The 12,479-nt window shown below is 43.8% G+C and overlaps 1 protein-coding gene across 2 annotated transcripts in view; it reads left to right on the top strand.

Annotated features, from left to right (window-relative positions):
* Positions 1–11,797, top strand: part of KAT2A (lysine acetyltransferase 2A) — a 62,080-nt gene extending 50,283 nt beyond the window's left edge. For both annotated transcript variants that reach the window (XM_077252140.1, XM_077252139.1), the window contains 6 exons: positions 3,414–3,557; positions 3,951–4,065; positions 4,143–4,179; positions 5,236–5,299; positions 5,859–5,943; positions 7,381–11,797. In XM_077252140.1, the coding sequence (XP_077108255.1) occupies positions 3,414–3,557; positions 3,951–4,065; positions 4,143–4,179; positions 5,236–5,299; positions 5,859–5,943; positions 7,381–7,574 (639 nt within the window). In that variant the 3' untranslated portion in view covers positions 7,575–11,797. The remainder of the gene's footprint in view (positions 1–3,413; positions 3,558–3,950; positions 4,066–4,142; positions 4,180–5,235; positions 5,300–5,858; positions 5,944–7,380) is intronic.
* Positions 11,798–12,479: the final 682 nt, after the last annotated feature.

Consider the following 12,479-nt stretch of genomic DNA (forward strand, 5'->3'; position numbering starts at 1 on the left):
CGGTCCTTTTGTGGTAGAATGGGCATTAATTTGTCTTTTTCTTCGGCGTTTCACCCTCAGACAAATGGACAGACGGAGCGAACCAATCAGACCTTGGAAACCTATTTGAGATGCTTTGTGTCTGCTGATCAGGATGATTGGGTTACCTTCTTGCCGTTGGCCGAGTTTGCCCTTAATAATCAGGCTAGTTCGGCTACTTTGGTTTCGCCTTTTTTTTGTAATTTCAGTTTTCATCCTCGTTTTTCTTCAGGGCAGGTTGAGCCTTCGGACTGTCCTGGGGTAGATTCTGTGGTGGACAGGTTGCAGCAGATTTGGACTCATGTGGTGGACAATTTAACATTGTCTCAGGAAAAGGCTCAACGTTTTGCTAACCGCCGTCGGTGCGTTGGTCCCCGGCTTCGGGTTGGGGATTTGGTCTGGTTGTCTTCTCGTCATGTTCCTATGAAGGTCTCTTCCCCTAAGTTTAAACCTCGTTTTATTGGTCCTTATAGTATTTCGGAAATTATCAATCCGGTGTCTTTTCGTTTGGCCCTTCCAGCTTCGTTTTCCATTCATAATGTGTTCCATAGATCTTTGTTGCGGAGATATGTGGTGCCCATGGTTCCCTCCGTTGACCCTCCTGCTCCGGTGTTGGTTGAGGGGGAGCTGGAATATGTGGTGGAGAAGATTTTGGATTCTCGTCTTTCAAGGTGGAAACTTCAGTATCTGGTCAAGTGGAAGGGTTATGGCCAGGAGGATAACTCTTGGGTTTTTGCCTCCGATGTCCATGCTGCCGATTTGGTACGTGCTTTTCATTTGGCTCGTCCCGATCGGCCTGGGGGCTCTGGTGAGGGTTCGGTGACCCCTCCTCAAGGGGGGGGGTACTGTTGTGAATTCCGTTCTTGGGCTCCATCCTGTGGTTGCGAATGGTATTTTTGGGAGTTCTGCTCTTGGGCTCCCTCTGGTGGTTTCAAGTGGAACTTAGCAGCTGCGTTCACTAATCGGTTCCCTGGCCTTTGTTATTTAACTGGGCTTTTGGCTGTAGTGGATGCCAGCTGTCAATGTATTTCCTGTGGATTCAGTCCTTTCCTGGAAGTTCTCTGTTGGCCAGTCCATTTTCAGATTAAGATAAGTCTGCTAGCTTTTGGGTGTTTCCCTGCTTATGACCTTCTGTTCAGTTAATTTATGTCTCTTTTGTCCAGCTTGTCGTGATGAAATATTCCGGCTAGTTGGAAGCTCTGGGGTCGCAGATTTGCCCCTCCACACCGTGAGTCGGTGTGGTGGTTATTTTTTGTAAACTCTGCGTGGACTTTTTAGTTTTTATACTGACCGCACAGTAGCCTTTTCTATCTCTGTCTATTTAAATAGTATTGGCCTCCTTTGCTAAAAAATCTAGTTTCATTTCTAAGTTTGTCATTTCCCTCTCCACTCACCGTCAATATTTGTGGCGGGCTATCTTCCTTTGGGGGTTTCTCTGAGGCGAGATAGTTTTCCGTTTCCATCTTCAGGGGTAGCTAGTTCTTAGGCTGTGCTGAGGCATCTAGGCATAGTTAGGTACGCTCCACGGCTATTTCTAGTGTTGGTGTTAGGAGTAGGGATTGCGGTCAGTAAAGTTACCACCTCCTCAGAGCTAGTACATTATTTGTTTTACCCACCAGGTCATTTCAGTGCTGCTCCGTATTCACTAGGTCATATCAGTGATTACTGTCTGTGGAGCTGCTACCTCCTCTAAGTTTGTCCATGATTGGTTTTACCCACCAGGTCATCTCAGTACCGCTCCGTAACCACCAGGTCATAACAGGTTCCGCTTTTATGGCATTCACTATTATTATTATTATTATTATTTATTATTATAGCGCCATTTATTCCATGGCGCTTTACATGTGAGGAGGGGTATACATAATAAAAACAAGTACAATAATCTTAAACAATACAAGTCACAACTAGTACAGGAGGAGAGAGGACCCTGCCCGTGAGGGCTCACAATCTACAAGGGATCGGTGAGGATACAGTAGGTAAGGATAGAGCTGGTCGTACAGTGGTTTGGTTGATCGGTGATTACTGCAGGTTGTAGGCTTGCCGGAAGAGGTGGGTCTTCAGGTTCTTTTTGAAGGTTTCGATGGTAGGTGAGAGTCTGATATGTTGTGGTAGAGAGTTCCAGAGTAGGGGTGATACGCGAGAGAAATCTTGTATGCGATTGTGGGAAGAGGAGATAAGAGGGGAGTAGAGAAGGAGATCTTGTGAGGATCGGAGGTTGCGTGCAGGAAAGTACCGGGAGACGAGGTCACAGATGTATGGAGGAGACAGGTTGTGGATGGCTTTGTATGTCATGGTTAGGCTTTTGTACTGGAGTCTCTGGGTAATGGGGAGCCAGTGAAGGGATTGACAGAGGGAAGAGGCCGGGGAATAGCGGGGGGACAGGTGGATTAGTCGGGCAGCTGAGTTTAGAATAGATTGGAGGGGTGCAGAGTGTTCGAGGGGAGGCCACAGAGCAGGAGGTTACAGTAGTCGAGGCGGGAGATGATGAGGGCATGGACTAGGGTTTTTGCAGATTCTTGGCTTAGGAATGTACGGATCCGTGAAATATTTTTGAGTTGAAGGCGGCAGGAAGTGGAAAGGGCTAGGATATGCTATTTGAAGGAGAGATCAGTGTCAAGGATTACCCCGAGGCAGTGAGCTTGTGGCACTGGGGAGAGTGGGCAGCCGTTTACTGTAATGGATAGGTTCGTTGGGGCGGTCGCGTGAGATGGGGGGGGGGGGGGGGGAAGACAATGAATTCTGTTTTGTCCATGTTAAGTTTTAGAAATCTAGCGGAGAAGAAGGATGAAATAGTGGACAGACATTGAGGGATTCTATGCAGTAACCACCAAATGGACACAAACCTACAAGCTCTTGATCAAGAGTAATAAACCCTGCAATACTGTGTGGTTCTCTCAGCGATCTCCTATTACGCCCAGTCTCTGAAGCTTGGGTCAGTCACTTCACAGGCAGGTGCATGTCCCAGTATAACACAATAGGCACCTGCTGTGTATGAAGTAGGCTCATCATCTTCTGATATAATGCTTTTGGAGTTATAACCTATATTCTTGTGATATCCTTTTTTTGGAAACCTTGTATTTTAATCATCTTCTGAGCCTGAGCCTAAGGGAGTAAATAAGGAAGTTATCTGTTCTGGACGTGGTTTTTTTTTTGTTTTGTTTTTTAAATAAATCCCCATATAAAATACTGCTGTAATGTTACATCAAGAGGAAATTAATAGGATTCTCACAGTGGTTGCTGTAGCTGAATGTAGATACAGCGGATGTTAATTCTCTTTATTTTTAACCTTTTTAAAGTCCTAAATTGATGGTTTTGCCATGAGCTGCACAATCCATTTATTTTATTTTTCTTCTTTAGCTGCTTCAGATTTTTATAATATTTCTGTTCACATTTAGGGGTTTTCAAAAGATATTAAAGTTCCAAAAAGTCGTTACCTGGGTTACATCAAGGATTATGAGGGAGCCACTTTGATGGAGTGTGAACTTAATCCTCGAATTCCCTACACTGAGCTCTCCCATATTATTAAAAAACAAAAAGAGGTATGTGTGGGTTTTATTTGTTTGTTTTTTTTTTTACTGTATTGCCCCATTCAGAAATATACAGCAATTAGCCCCCTAGAGTATTTATGACCACCACTTGCCCCATAAATGTAGCACTCAATTTGTACTAATCTCCTTTGTCTTGGCCCTATCCAGTAATAATGCCACCACCTTGGTCCCCATCCTTCTGCAAAAAAAAAAAAAAATTCTCACCTGTCCTTGCTCCTACGACATGCAGCGCCCTTTTCCTCCTCCATGACATAAGATACGCTTTTGCTTTACATCAATTGGGCACATCTACTGCAACATGTGAACACATTCTTAGAGTACTAGGAATCTGATTCGCTAAGCTTGTCATTCTCCGTAAGTGATAATGTTTTCAATTGATTTCAGATAATTAAGAAACTGATTGAGCGCCGACAAGCGCAGATCCGCAAAGTGTACCCCGGGCTCACTTGTTTCAAAGAAGGGGTGCGACAGATTCCAGTAGAATGCATACCTGGCATACGTAAGTTCAAGTGCAGTTTGTTGGTCTCTATCAGAGAACTAATAAATATGCAGAACTGACATTTCTTCTTGTTTCAGGAGAAACTGGATGGAAGCCATCTTGCAAAGAAAAAGGGTGAGTGAGTGCTAAACTGTGCTACAGTTAATTGTCATATCCTTACCAACCACCATGCCAATAAAAGTATGCACTAACATAAGACTGAAGCAGCACATACTCCTGTTTTACCCCAATCATCCTTCATCTGCTTTATACAAGCCAAATGTATGTGCTTCGTTATTGCATACGGGTATATAGAAAGGCGGGGGACACCCTGATGTGAATCGCCTTCACTAGCCACTGAGGAGAGCTTCTGTTCGTGAACCTGTAACTTATCAGGGTCTTGGGACAAGGTTCACTATAACTTGACACTTGCTGATTCCAAGCTCTGCTCCTGATAGGCTTAGGGGTCCAGTGGGTGGTGGTTCTTAGTGATTGACAGCTATTCCTCCATGTCCAGTCATACAGTCTATGAGACTGCTCACTGGACTCCTAAATCCAAAGTAATAAGTTTACAAAGCATATATTGTGTGTGTGTGTGTGTGTGTGTATGTATGTATGTATATATATATATATATATATATATATATATATATATATATATATATATATATATATATATATATTACTTACGGGGGTCATCCACTACTAGAGCAACAACTTCTCAATCTGAATATTTGCCCCGTTAACATAAAAACACTGGCTGCACCGTTTCAGCAGTGTCGGAACTCTCGTTCCTGGGACTCACGTGAGGTTATCATGTGAGCCCTGCTCCCAATCAGCGTTTGCATCACTGTCCCCCGCCTTCGGACTTATAAGTAATCAAGAGCAAGTGAGCTTCCCACCTCTTGATTACTTATTCGTCTGAAGGTGGGAACAGAGATGCCAACGCTAATCGGGCGCAGGGCTCTTGTGGCAAAACCACCTCATGTGAGACCTGGGAACGTGAAAGCCAACGCCGGAGGGGAGTATAGGTGTTTTTATTTTAACGGGGGCAAACATTCATGTTGAGAAGGGGTTGTCCTACTAGTGGATGACCCCTTTAACCTCCAGCAGGTTCCATTCATCACAATGTAAATCCACAAGGATGATAACATCTGTATACAGTATATCGGTTTTTTTTTTTATCCCCAGGAAGGAAATTAAAGACCCAGACCAGTTGTATAATGTCCTGAAGAACTTGCTAGCTCAGATTAAGGTAATAGCTTGGCAGAGCTAAGAACTTGTGTATTATTTAACTACATCTCCTTTTCAGGCACCATTTGCAGGCAGGGATATAGCACTTTGAGCAGTAAATCTGCTCTTGCCTTCATTATCTCGTCTCCTGTTCTGCGCTCCTCCGAGAGGGCTCCTCACAAATCACACAGTTAGAGCACTATTAATGACTGCGCTCTCGCAGGCAGGACTCGTTTGTAAGATGTCTAATGAGATCTGCATACTGTGCTGCCATGGCACCAGTCTTCCCATACAGTTTTGTTGCTGGCCATGTACCGTAATTGCAGATAAATCACCTTTAAGCCATACTAGACGCAGGAGCAGTTGATGTGCAATGTATGTAGCTTCCAGTTAGTTTCTACTGATTTTTATTTATATATTTTTTTTCATGTTACTGGTAAAGACTTGGTTTTCTAACACATCGCAGTTTACTTCCCTGGTTTTCGCTGAACATCTCTAATAACTGTAGCAGGAAGAGCGGTCAGGAATAATTTTATATTTGAAGCCTAAACCGATTAATTTGGATTTCCATTTATCTTCAGACACACCCAAGTGCTTGGCCTTTCATGGAACCTGTGAAGAAATCTGAGGCTCCAGATTACTATGAAGTTATCCGGTTTCCAATTGGTAAGGTCCCTTTACTCCAGATAAAATGAACAGTATCTAGGTTACTAGTCTCCAACATTTGGTTGTCTAGTTGCTGCAAACTACAACTCCCATCATTCACCAACAGCCACATCTGGGTTTGGGATTAGGAGAGCTCAGATAATCACTATGGGGGCCATGTATATTAACCCCTTCCTGACATCAGCCATAGAAGTACAGCACAAGTTGGGAGCGGCCCTTAGGCACCTACTGCGACATGATCGCACTGTGCTAATGTGGTGGAGGCAGCCAGGGGTCTGCTGTAGTATGTAATATAAGCTATTGGACAACCACAGGTTCAATCTGTCCCCTAAGGGAACTAAAGAAAAAAAAAAATAAATAAACTTGAGCGATTATTACAAAAACATAACTTTGGATCTGACACCCCCTACCCCCATCCCTATCATTTTTATTATTAAAAAAAAAAAAAAAGATGGTAAAAAATATAAAGATGTTAAATATACCGTATTTTGCGGTTTATAAGACTCACCCCAAATTTTGGGGAGGAAAATAGGAATAAAAAGAAAATATTTTAATAAAATGGTGGTTCATCTTATAGTCCACTTCTATGGTAGCTTACCTAGGGGACAGTGGAGTGGGGTCCCAGGAGGCAGGGTCACTGCTGCAGGAACCTGGCGGCAGAGGTAGGAGTGGGGCAGCAACGAGAGCTCAATCTGTGCATATGCTGCCTCCAGCGATCATTTTCCCAAAGTCAGCCACATTGAAAACCATGAAAAGTGTGGGGAGCTCCAGGCTTACAAAATGTCAACGGAGCCCCCAGATCTACAAACACCCCCTCCTACCAGCCTGGGGCTTGCAGCATCGCCCCACTTCAACCTTCGCCAGCTTCTTGCAGCAGCAACTCTGGAACCCTGCTCCACCATTGACTGGTAAGCTGCATTCGGATTATAAGGCCCCCCTCCCCTCATACAGCTATATCAACCGAAAAATCCAAAAAGTTATGACACCTGGAAGAAGGGAAGGAAAAAAGTAAAATTCAAAACATAATTGATTAGTTGAGGAGGAGGTTAATGGGACTCTGTCAGCACAGAATGACTGTTCAAACTACGTACCGCCACTCGGTGCACCATTGGTGTGGCCAAACATTTATCCACAGCTTCCCACCTGTTTGTTTTTCCTTTACTCTCACCCACCCCCTTCTGTGATTGACAACCCTGTCTTCATAGAGCCAGAGAATGGTGGAGATTGAGGGAAAACAAGTCGGTGGGAAGGTGTGTGTGTGTATATAAATGACTTGTCCCGCCATAATGCACCGAGTGCCTGTGCTTTGTCAGCTCAGAATGACTGTTCGAGACGAGTTAAGTCCATTTTAAGCTTTGCTGTCTATTGCAGGATGTGTAGTTGTGTGTCCTGTAAGTATTTGTATGTGCCTCATCTGTGTGTCATGCCTCATTATAGATCTGAAGACGATGACGGAACGGCTGAAAAACCGATACTATGTGACCAAGAAGATCTTCATTGCTGACCTGCAGAGAATAATCACCAATTGCCGAGAGTACAACCCCCCAGACAGCGATTATTGCAAGTGTGCCAACACATTGGAGAAGTTCTTCTACTTCAAGCTGAAGGAAGGCGGCCTGATAGAAAAATAGCTTGTTCTGCTCATTCCAACTCTGCATCAACTATTCCATTCCAACTTCATGAACTTTGTCTCGCCGAAAGCCTCAATGGCAAGATTGCCTTATGAATTCTGCAAAACTGTCTGTGTTCGTGTAAGTTTACCACCCTGGACAAATGGTGAGAGCTCCTTCACCAAGAAGGGAAATCGCCACTGACACCATAGTGTGTGGCAGTCGTCCCCCACAAGGATGATTTATCAGACTTATTTCTTGAAGTCCTCTGCACTTTTGGGGGCTGCGGCACTTTATTTTATCTCTTTTTTTTTTTTTTTTTTTTTTGCCACAGAGCGGCAAAACCGCAACTGTTTACAGGACTAACGGAGCGTCCATTCATTCCACGGGATCATTAAGAACGTGAAATCTTGAAGTATAATTTATTAGGAAGCGTGCATACAAATAATGCAGGTCATGTCTGAGGGGTGTTTTTTTTTTTTTTTTTTTTTTTTTTTTCAAATGATTGATTTACATTGTGATCCTCGGAACCTACTGAAGGTTTAGAGTAACAGTAAATCTGGAGGGTTTACAATGCGCCAGGAGTAGACTGCCCTCAAATACCTGAGAATCGTAAAAGTGACTGATGAGGCCAAAATTTGAAATTAACTGTGATATTGAACTGGTTGGGGTCCTTCTAGAAATCCACTTTTTTTCCCCCTTTTCCCACTACTGCTCCTCCAGCAGTAGGACCCTCACGATCTACCGGTATACATACTACAGTGCAACTCTGCAGTGCGCCATGTCGTTCAGGATATGTAACTTTGTGGTTCTATTTTTTCCTGTAGCTGCAGTGAGGAACTTTGCTTTAACAAGAAATCTTTCTGTAAGGCTAGGTTCACATTGCGTTAACAGCAGCTCGTTCAACACTTACGTTAACGGGCTGCTGTTAACGCAAGTGCCGGTATGGCTGCCCGCTAGCGCAGATAGAGCATCTGCTAGCTCTATCTGCGCTAGCGGTGACGGACCCGGAAACGCTGCAACCCACGTCTCGGGGTCCGTCACTCAATGACGGCACATCCCTAACGCACGCCCATTGTGGGCGTGCGCTAGCGATGCGTCCGACATTACATTCAATAGCGGCGTTAGCGGACTACGTTACACCGCGTCATGCTATGGTGTAACGTAGTCCGTTTAACGGACGCGCAGAACGCAATGTGAACCTGGCCTAACACGTCTAATTGTTTCAGGATTAAAGGGTAGCTACGTTTTGGGGGGGTTTTCTTAAATATCTTTTATATGTTGAAGTCCCTGGTTAGTAGTGTTGAGTGGTCACGGTATGGGTCCTGACTAGTGATGAGCGAACGTACTTGGATAACGTGTTATCAGAGTATCTTGTTCGTGCTCGTACATTATACGTTCGTGTCCCCGCGGCTGCATCATTTGCGGCTGTTAACAGCCTCAACACATATGGGGGATTCCCTATCATACAGTCAATCTCGGCATATGTTGAGGCTTTCTAGCAGCCACAAATAATGCAGCCGCGGGGACTCGAACGTAATAAACAAGCTTGAACAAGATACTCTGATAATACCCGAGCATGCTCGGATAAGACGTTATCTGAGGACGTTTGCTCATCACTAGTCCCGTCATCTTTATTAATCGCTTAATCCAAGGTTCAGAAACACTCTGCTTTCCTTTTGAGTGCGGAACGATGTATGGGATTAATAGAAAGTCTATGAGCCTGATTCACAATTTCCTGGAGATTTCTCAATTTACTTTATCTTGTGGTATTCATAGAATTTGACGCAAAAAAAAAATAAAAAAATCAATCATGGTTCACCTGGTTCATGAATATTACAAAAAAGGAAAAAGGATTTTTTTATTTTTTTTTTTGATCTTGACATTTTTTTTACCTTTCAGTGCAAAAAAAAAAAGCACGCTTTATCAAATTAGTGCAAAATTGGCATATATTAAATCACTCCAGAGGCAGTGGAGCAAATTTGCATCAAATTTTGCAACCTTTTTAAAGTCACAATTGATGAATCGGCAAAATAACGTCTGCCAAACTCTGCCCATAACAGTGAACATGAAAAAAAAAAACAGGCAAACGCATAAAACAGACTTAAAAAAAAAAAAATGAGAATCTTGACAGCATGTTTTTGCTTTGTGAGGGCCGAGACCTTGATTCCATTGATATGTCACTAGGCTGTGTGTTGTTTCAATAAAATCAGTGTTTTATTAGCAGGAGATTACTTCAGGGCTACCCCCTTACCCCGACAAGTAATTAGCAGCTTTCTGCCTATGCACAGTGAACACAGAAAGCTGGCAACCAGGGCTTTGGGTGGGTTATATACAGGGCTCAACATTCTGAGCACTGCTAGATCTGCAGTAGAGAAAACTTATGCAGACCAGCAAGAGACACAGTTGGAATCAGAGTCTCGCCCCCTGCGTCATGATGCTAACACCAAAAAACTAGATAAAGGCGTAGGTGCAATAATGAATCGTGCCCTATGGGTTTGTGTAATGCTGAACAGGGGCTGTAACATATCAACAAATGTTTAGTTTATCCCTTTTTTTAGAGATCTTAAAGGTTAACCAATTAGACTTGACTCTGGCCATACCCTACACTGACTTTCAGGTCTGTACATTTTCTGGAATTCGATCCGTGTAGATATGTGTTACTTATGCGTTGCTGTTTCCCTACATAACCGCGACCATACCAGACTTACCGGTTTGCAGCCATGGTTGTTTTACCTTCACCTCTGAGTTGAAGTAATTAGTTGGACTTGTCCTCGAAAGGAAAACTTTACAATTTAATAGCTGCCGATATTGTGGGGAACAGCTAGGTTGCACAGTACTGCACATGTACTAGAGCTGCTCATGTCAGCCCATCATTAACGCATGTATGGGCCGAAAGAGGGTCACATACCGCGAAGAGAATGATTCTTAGACAACACCATGGCAGTATAATGCAGGCACCACATGGGCAGCTAAGCCCTGAAGTACCTGAAGGTGACTAGATCGGAGTCATGTCAGAGCCCCGTGTACCCTCACAAGACAGTACAGATTCTGTAAGCCGTGCCATGTTCTTCAGGACCCTCATCTTCCCCTCAACTGTTGTCTACTATTGCAGTAACATGAGAATGACAGTATTATTGAACTTTATATCTTACGGTATTACAGATCCAAACTAATAGAATCTAGATGGCCCAATTGAGATAAATAACGATCATTAATCAGACCCATCCCTCGCAAAGTGCCAGTCAGGGGTGCAGTATTGTGATAACTGCCTGAAAGTGAACATGTCACTCCACAGAAGCAGAAAGTGCTTTCTTTTTTTTGTGTTTGGGCGATACTGTAGCCACAATTTTAAGGCCGGATGCACCTATTCCACGGTCCTGTGATTCGCGGACCTGCTGTGGGTCTCCTGATACCAATGCTACCCAAATACGAGGTTGTCCAGGTCCGCTCAGGAGACCCACCGCTGGTCCATGCTGGAAACGCCGATGTGTAATTTCATCCTGACTTGAATACGGTTGATATGTAATACCGACACAGCCAGTGGTCGAGAGTGACGCTGTTTCTTAAAAATAATAACCTTTAAACCGCCCATTGATAAAAATGCCATAAGTCCAGTGTTGGGAAGTATCACCAGAGGCGATTCCAGGATTATGGTTGGGTCATGGTGATGGCCGCCTGGCAGCACTGCAGTCGCGTTTCAGGCTTGGTCCTCTGGCGGCAGTGGAAGCAGGAACATTTTAATGTTCATTGTAAATGTGTGTGATTGTCATTATCCATTAATGTTGTGACTGTGCACGGTATGAAGGTTTATGATGTAGGTCAATGGGCTTTCTTATCTTTCTATAAAAAACAATGGGACCAGGTCCCAGAGGGGACATGGATATATTTCTATTGTAAAGTCTTACACTTGTACTTTCTCTGGGATACCTTCCTGCTGGACGAAAGCAGCATCTAATGTGGCTGTGTGAACCCGTCCTCATAAGAACCGATTAAATTGTTATTATGTGCTCTACCTTTATCAGTTGTACTGACTCTGCCCAGAGTGGTTTTCTCACTTCTGCTATTTGCACTTTTGTACACTTGGTCGGACTGCACCACTTGCATAATCCGTGCATTGGCTGCCTGTTCAGTATTTTACCTTGGCATCAGTGTCTTTGTATCCTTGGTCTATATACTGTGCGTACATGAATGTCATGCTGTCCATACTGTTCAATAAAGATTGGTGTAAAACCTGTTACACAAAAAAGTATTCTGTTGTACATGTCACTTTTTTTTTTATTTACAGCAGTTATATGGACACTTGGGGCCCGATGCAGGAAGCCTGGCATTCATGCCTATGTTGAGGCGTTGTGCTGGACTCAAGACATTCCTGATTCATAAAGAGGCATATACCTCTTCGTGAATTTCTAGCGTGACACAAGTGGCGTGGCCGCTCACCACATCTCCTATTCCGATCGCTGCTGGAATAAGATTTGTGGTATAGTGAACGCTGCTGCTCATCTTGAATATGAAGACCGGTTGTCGCCATGCCCGTGCCCCAACACTTTCCATTTCAGCGAAGCTAAGGGAAACTCGTGAATATGCCAGAGGTCTCAAAATGTCGGCGCAGCTCTTGGGTACACCTAAATTTTGTGACTTTTCAAAGCTTTTACCCTGGAATTGTGTAAAAGCTTTGATGCATCGCACCCACAGGATTTACCAGAATTGTCTAGTTGGTGGTCATTCCTCCTTGCCACATATTTGGACAAATAAATCCTCTAACCTTGTTCTATATGCACAGAAGGCCTTAGGTGGGTGTAGGGCGAGGCTGAATGAGAGTTGGTTGCACATGTCCATTGCGCTCTCCGTTGAAGTCTATATGCTTTATGGGAACGGCCAAATAACATTGCTTTCAGGCATGGAGGAATCCAGAAGACAGGCGAG

Source organism: Ranitomeya variabilis, chromosome 4, assembly GCF_051348905.1.
Source record: "Ranitomeya variabilis isolate aRanVar5 chromosome 4, aRanVar5.hap1, whole genome shotgun sequence".
NCBI classification, from domain to species: domain Eukaryota; kingdom Metazoa; phylum Chordata; class Amphibia; order Anura; family Dendrobatidae; genus Ranitomeya; species Ranitomeya variabilis.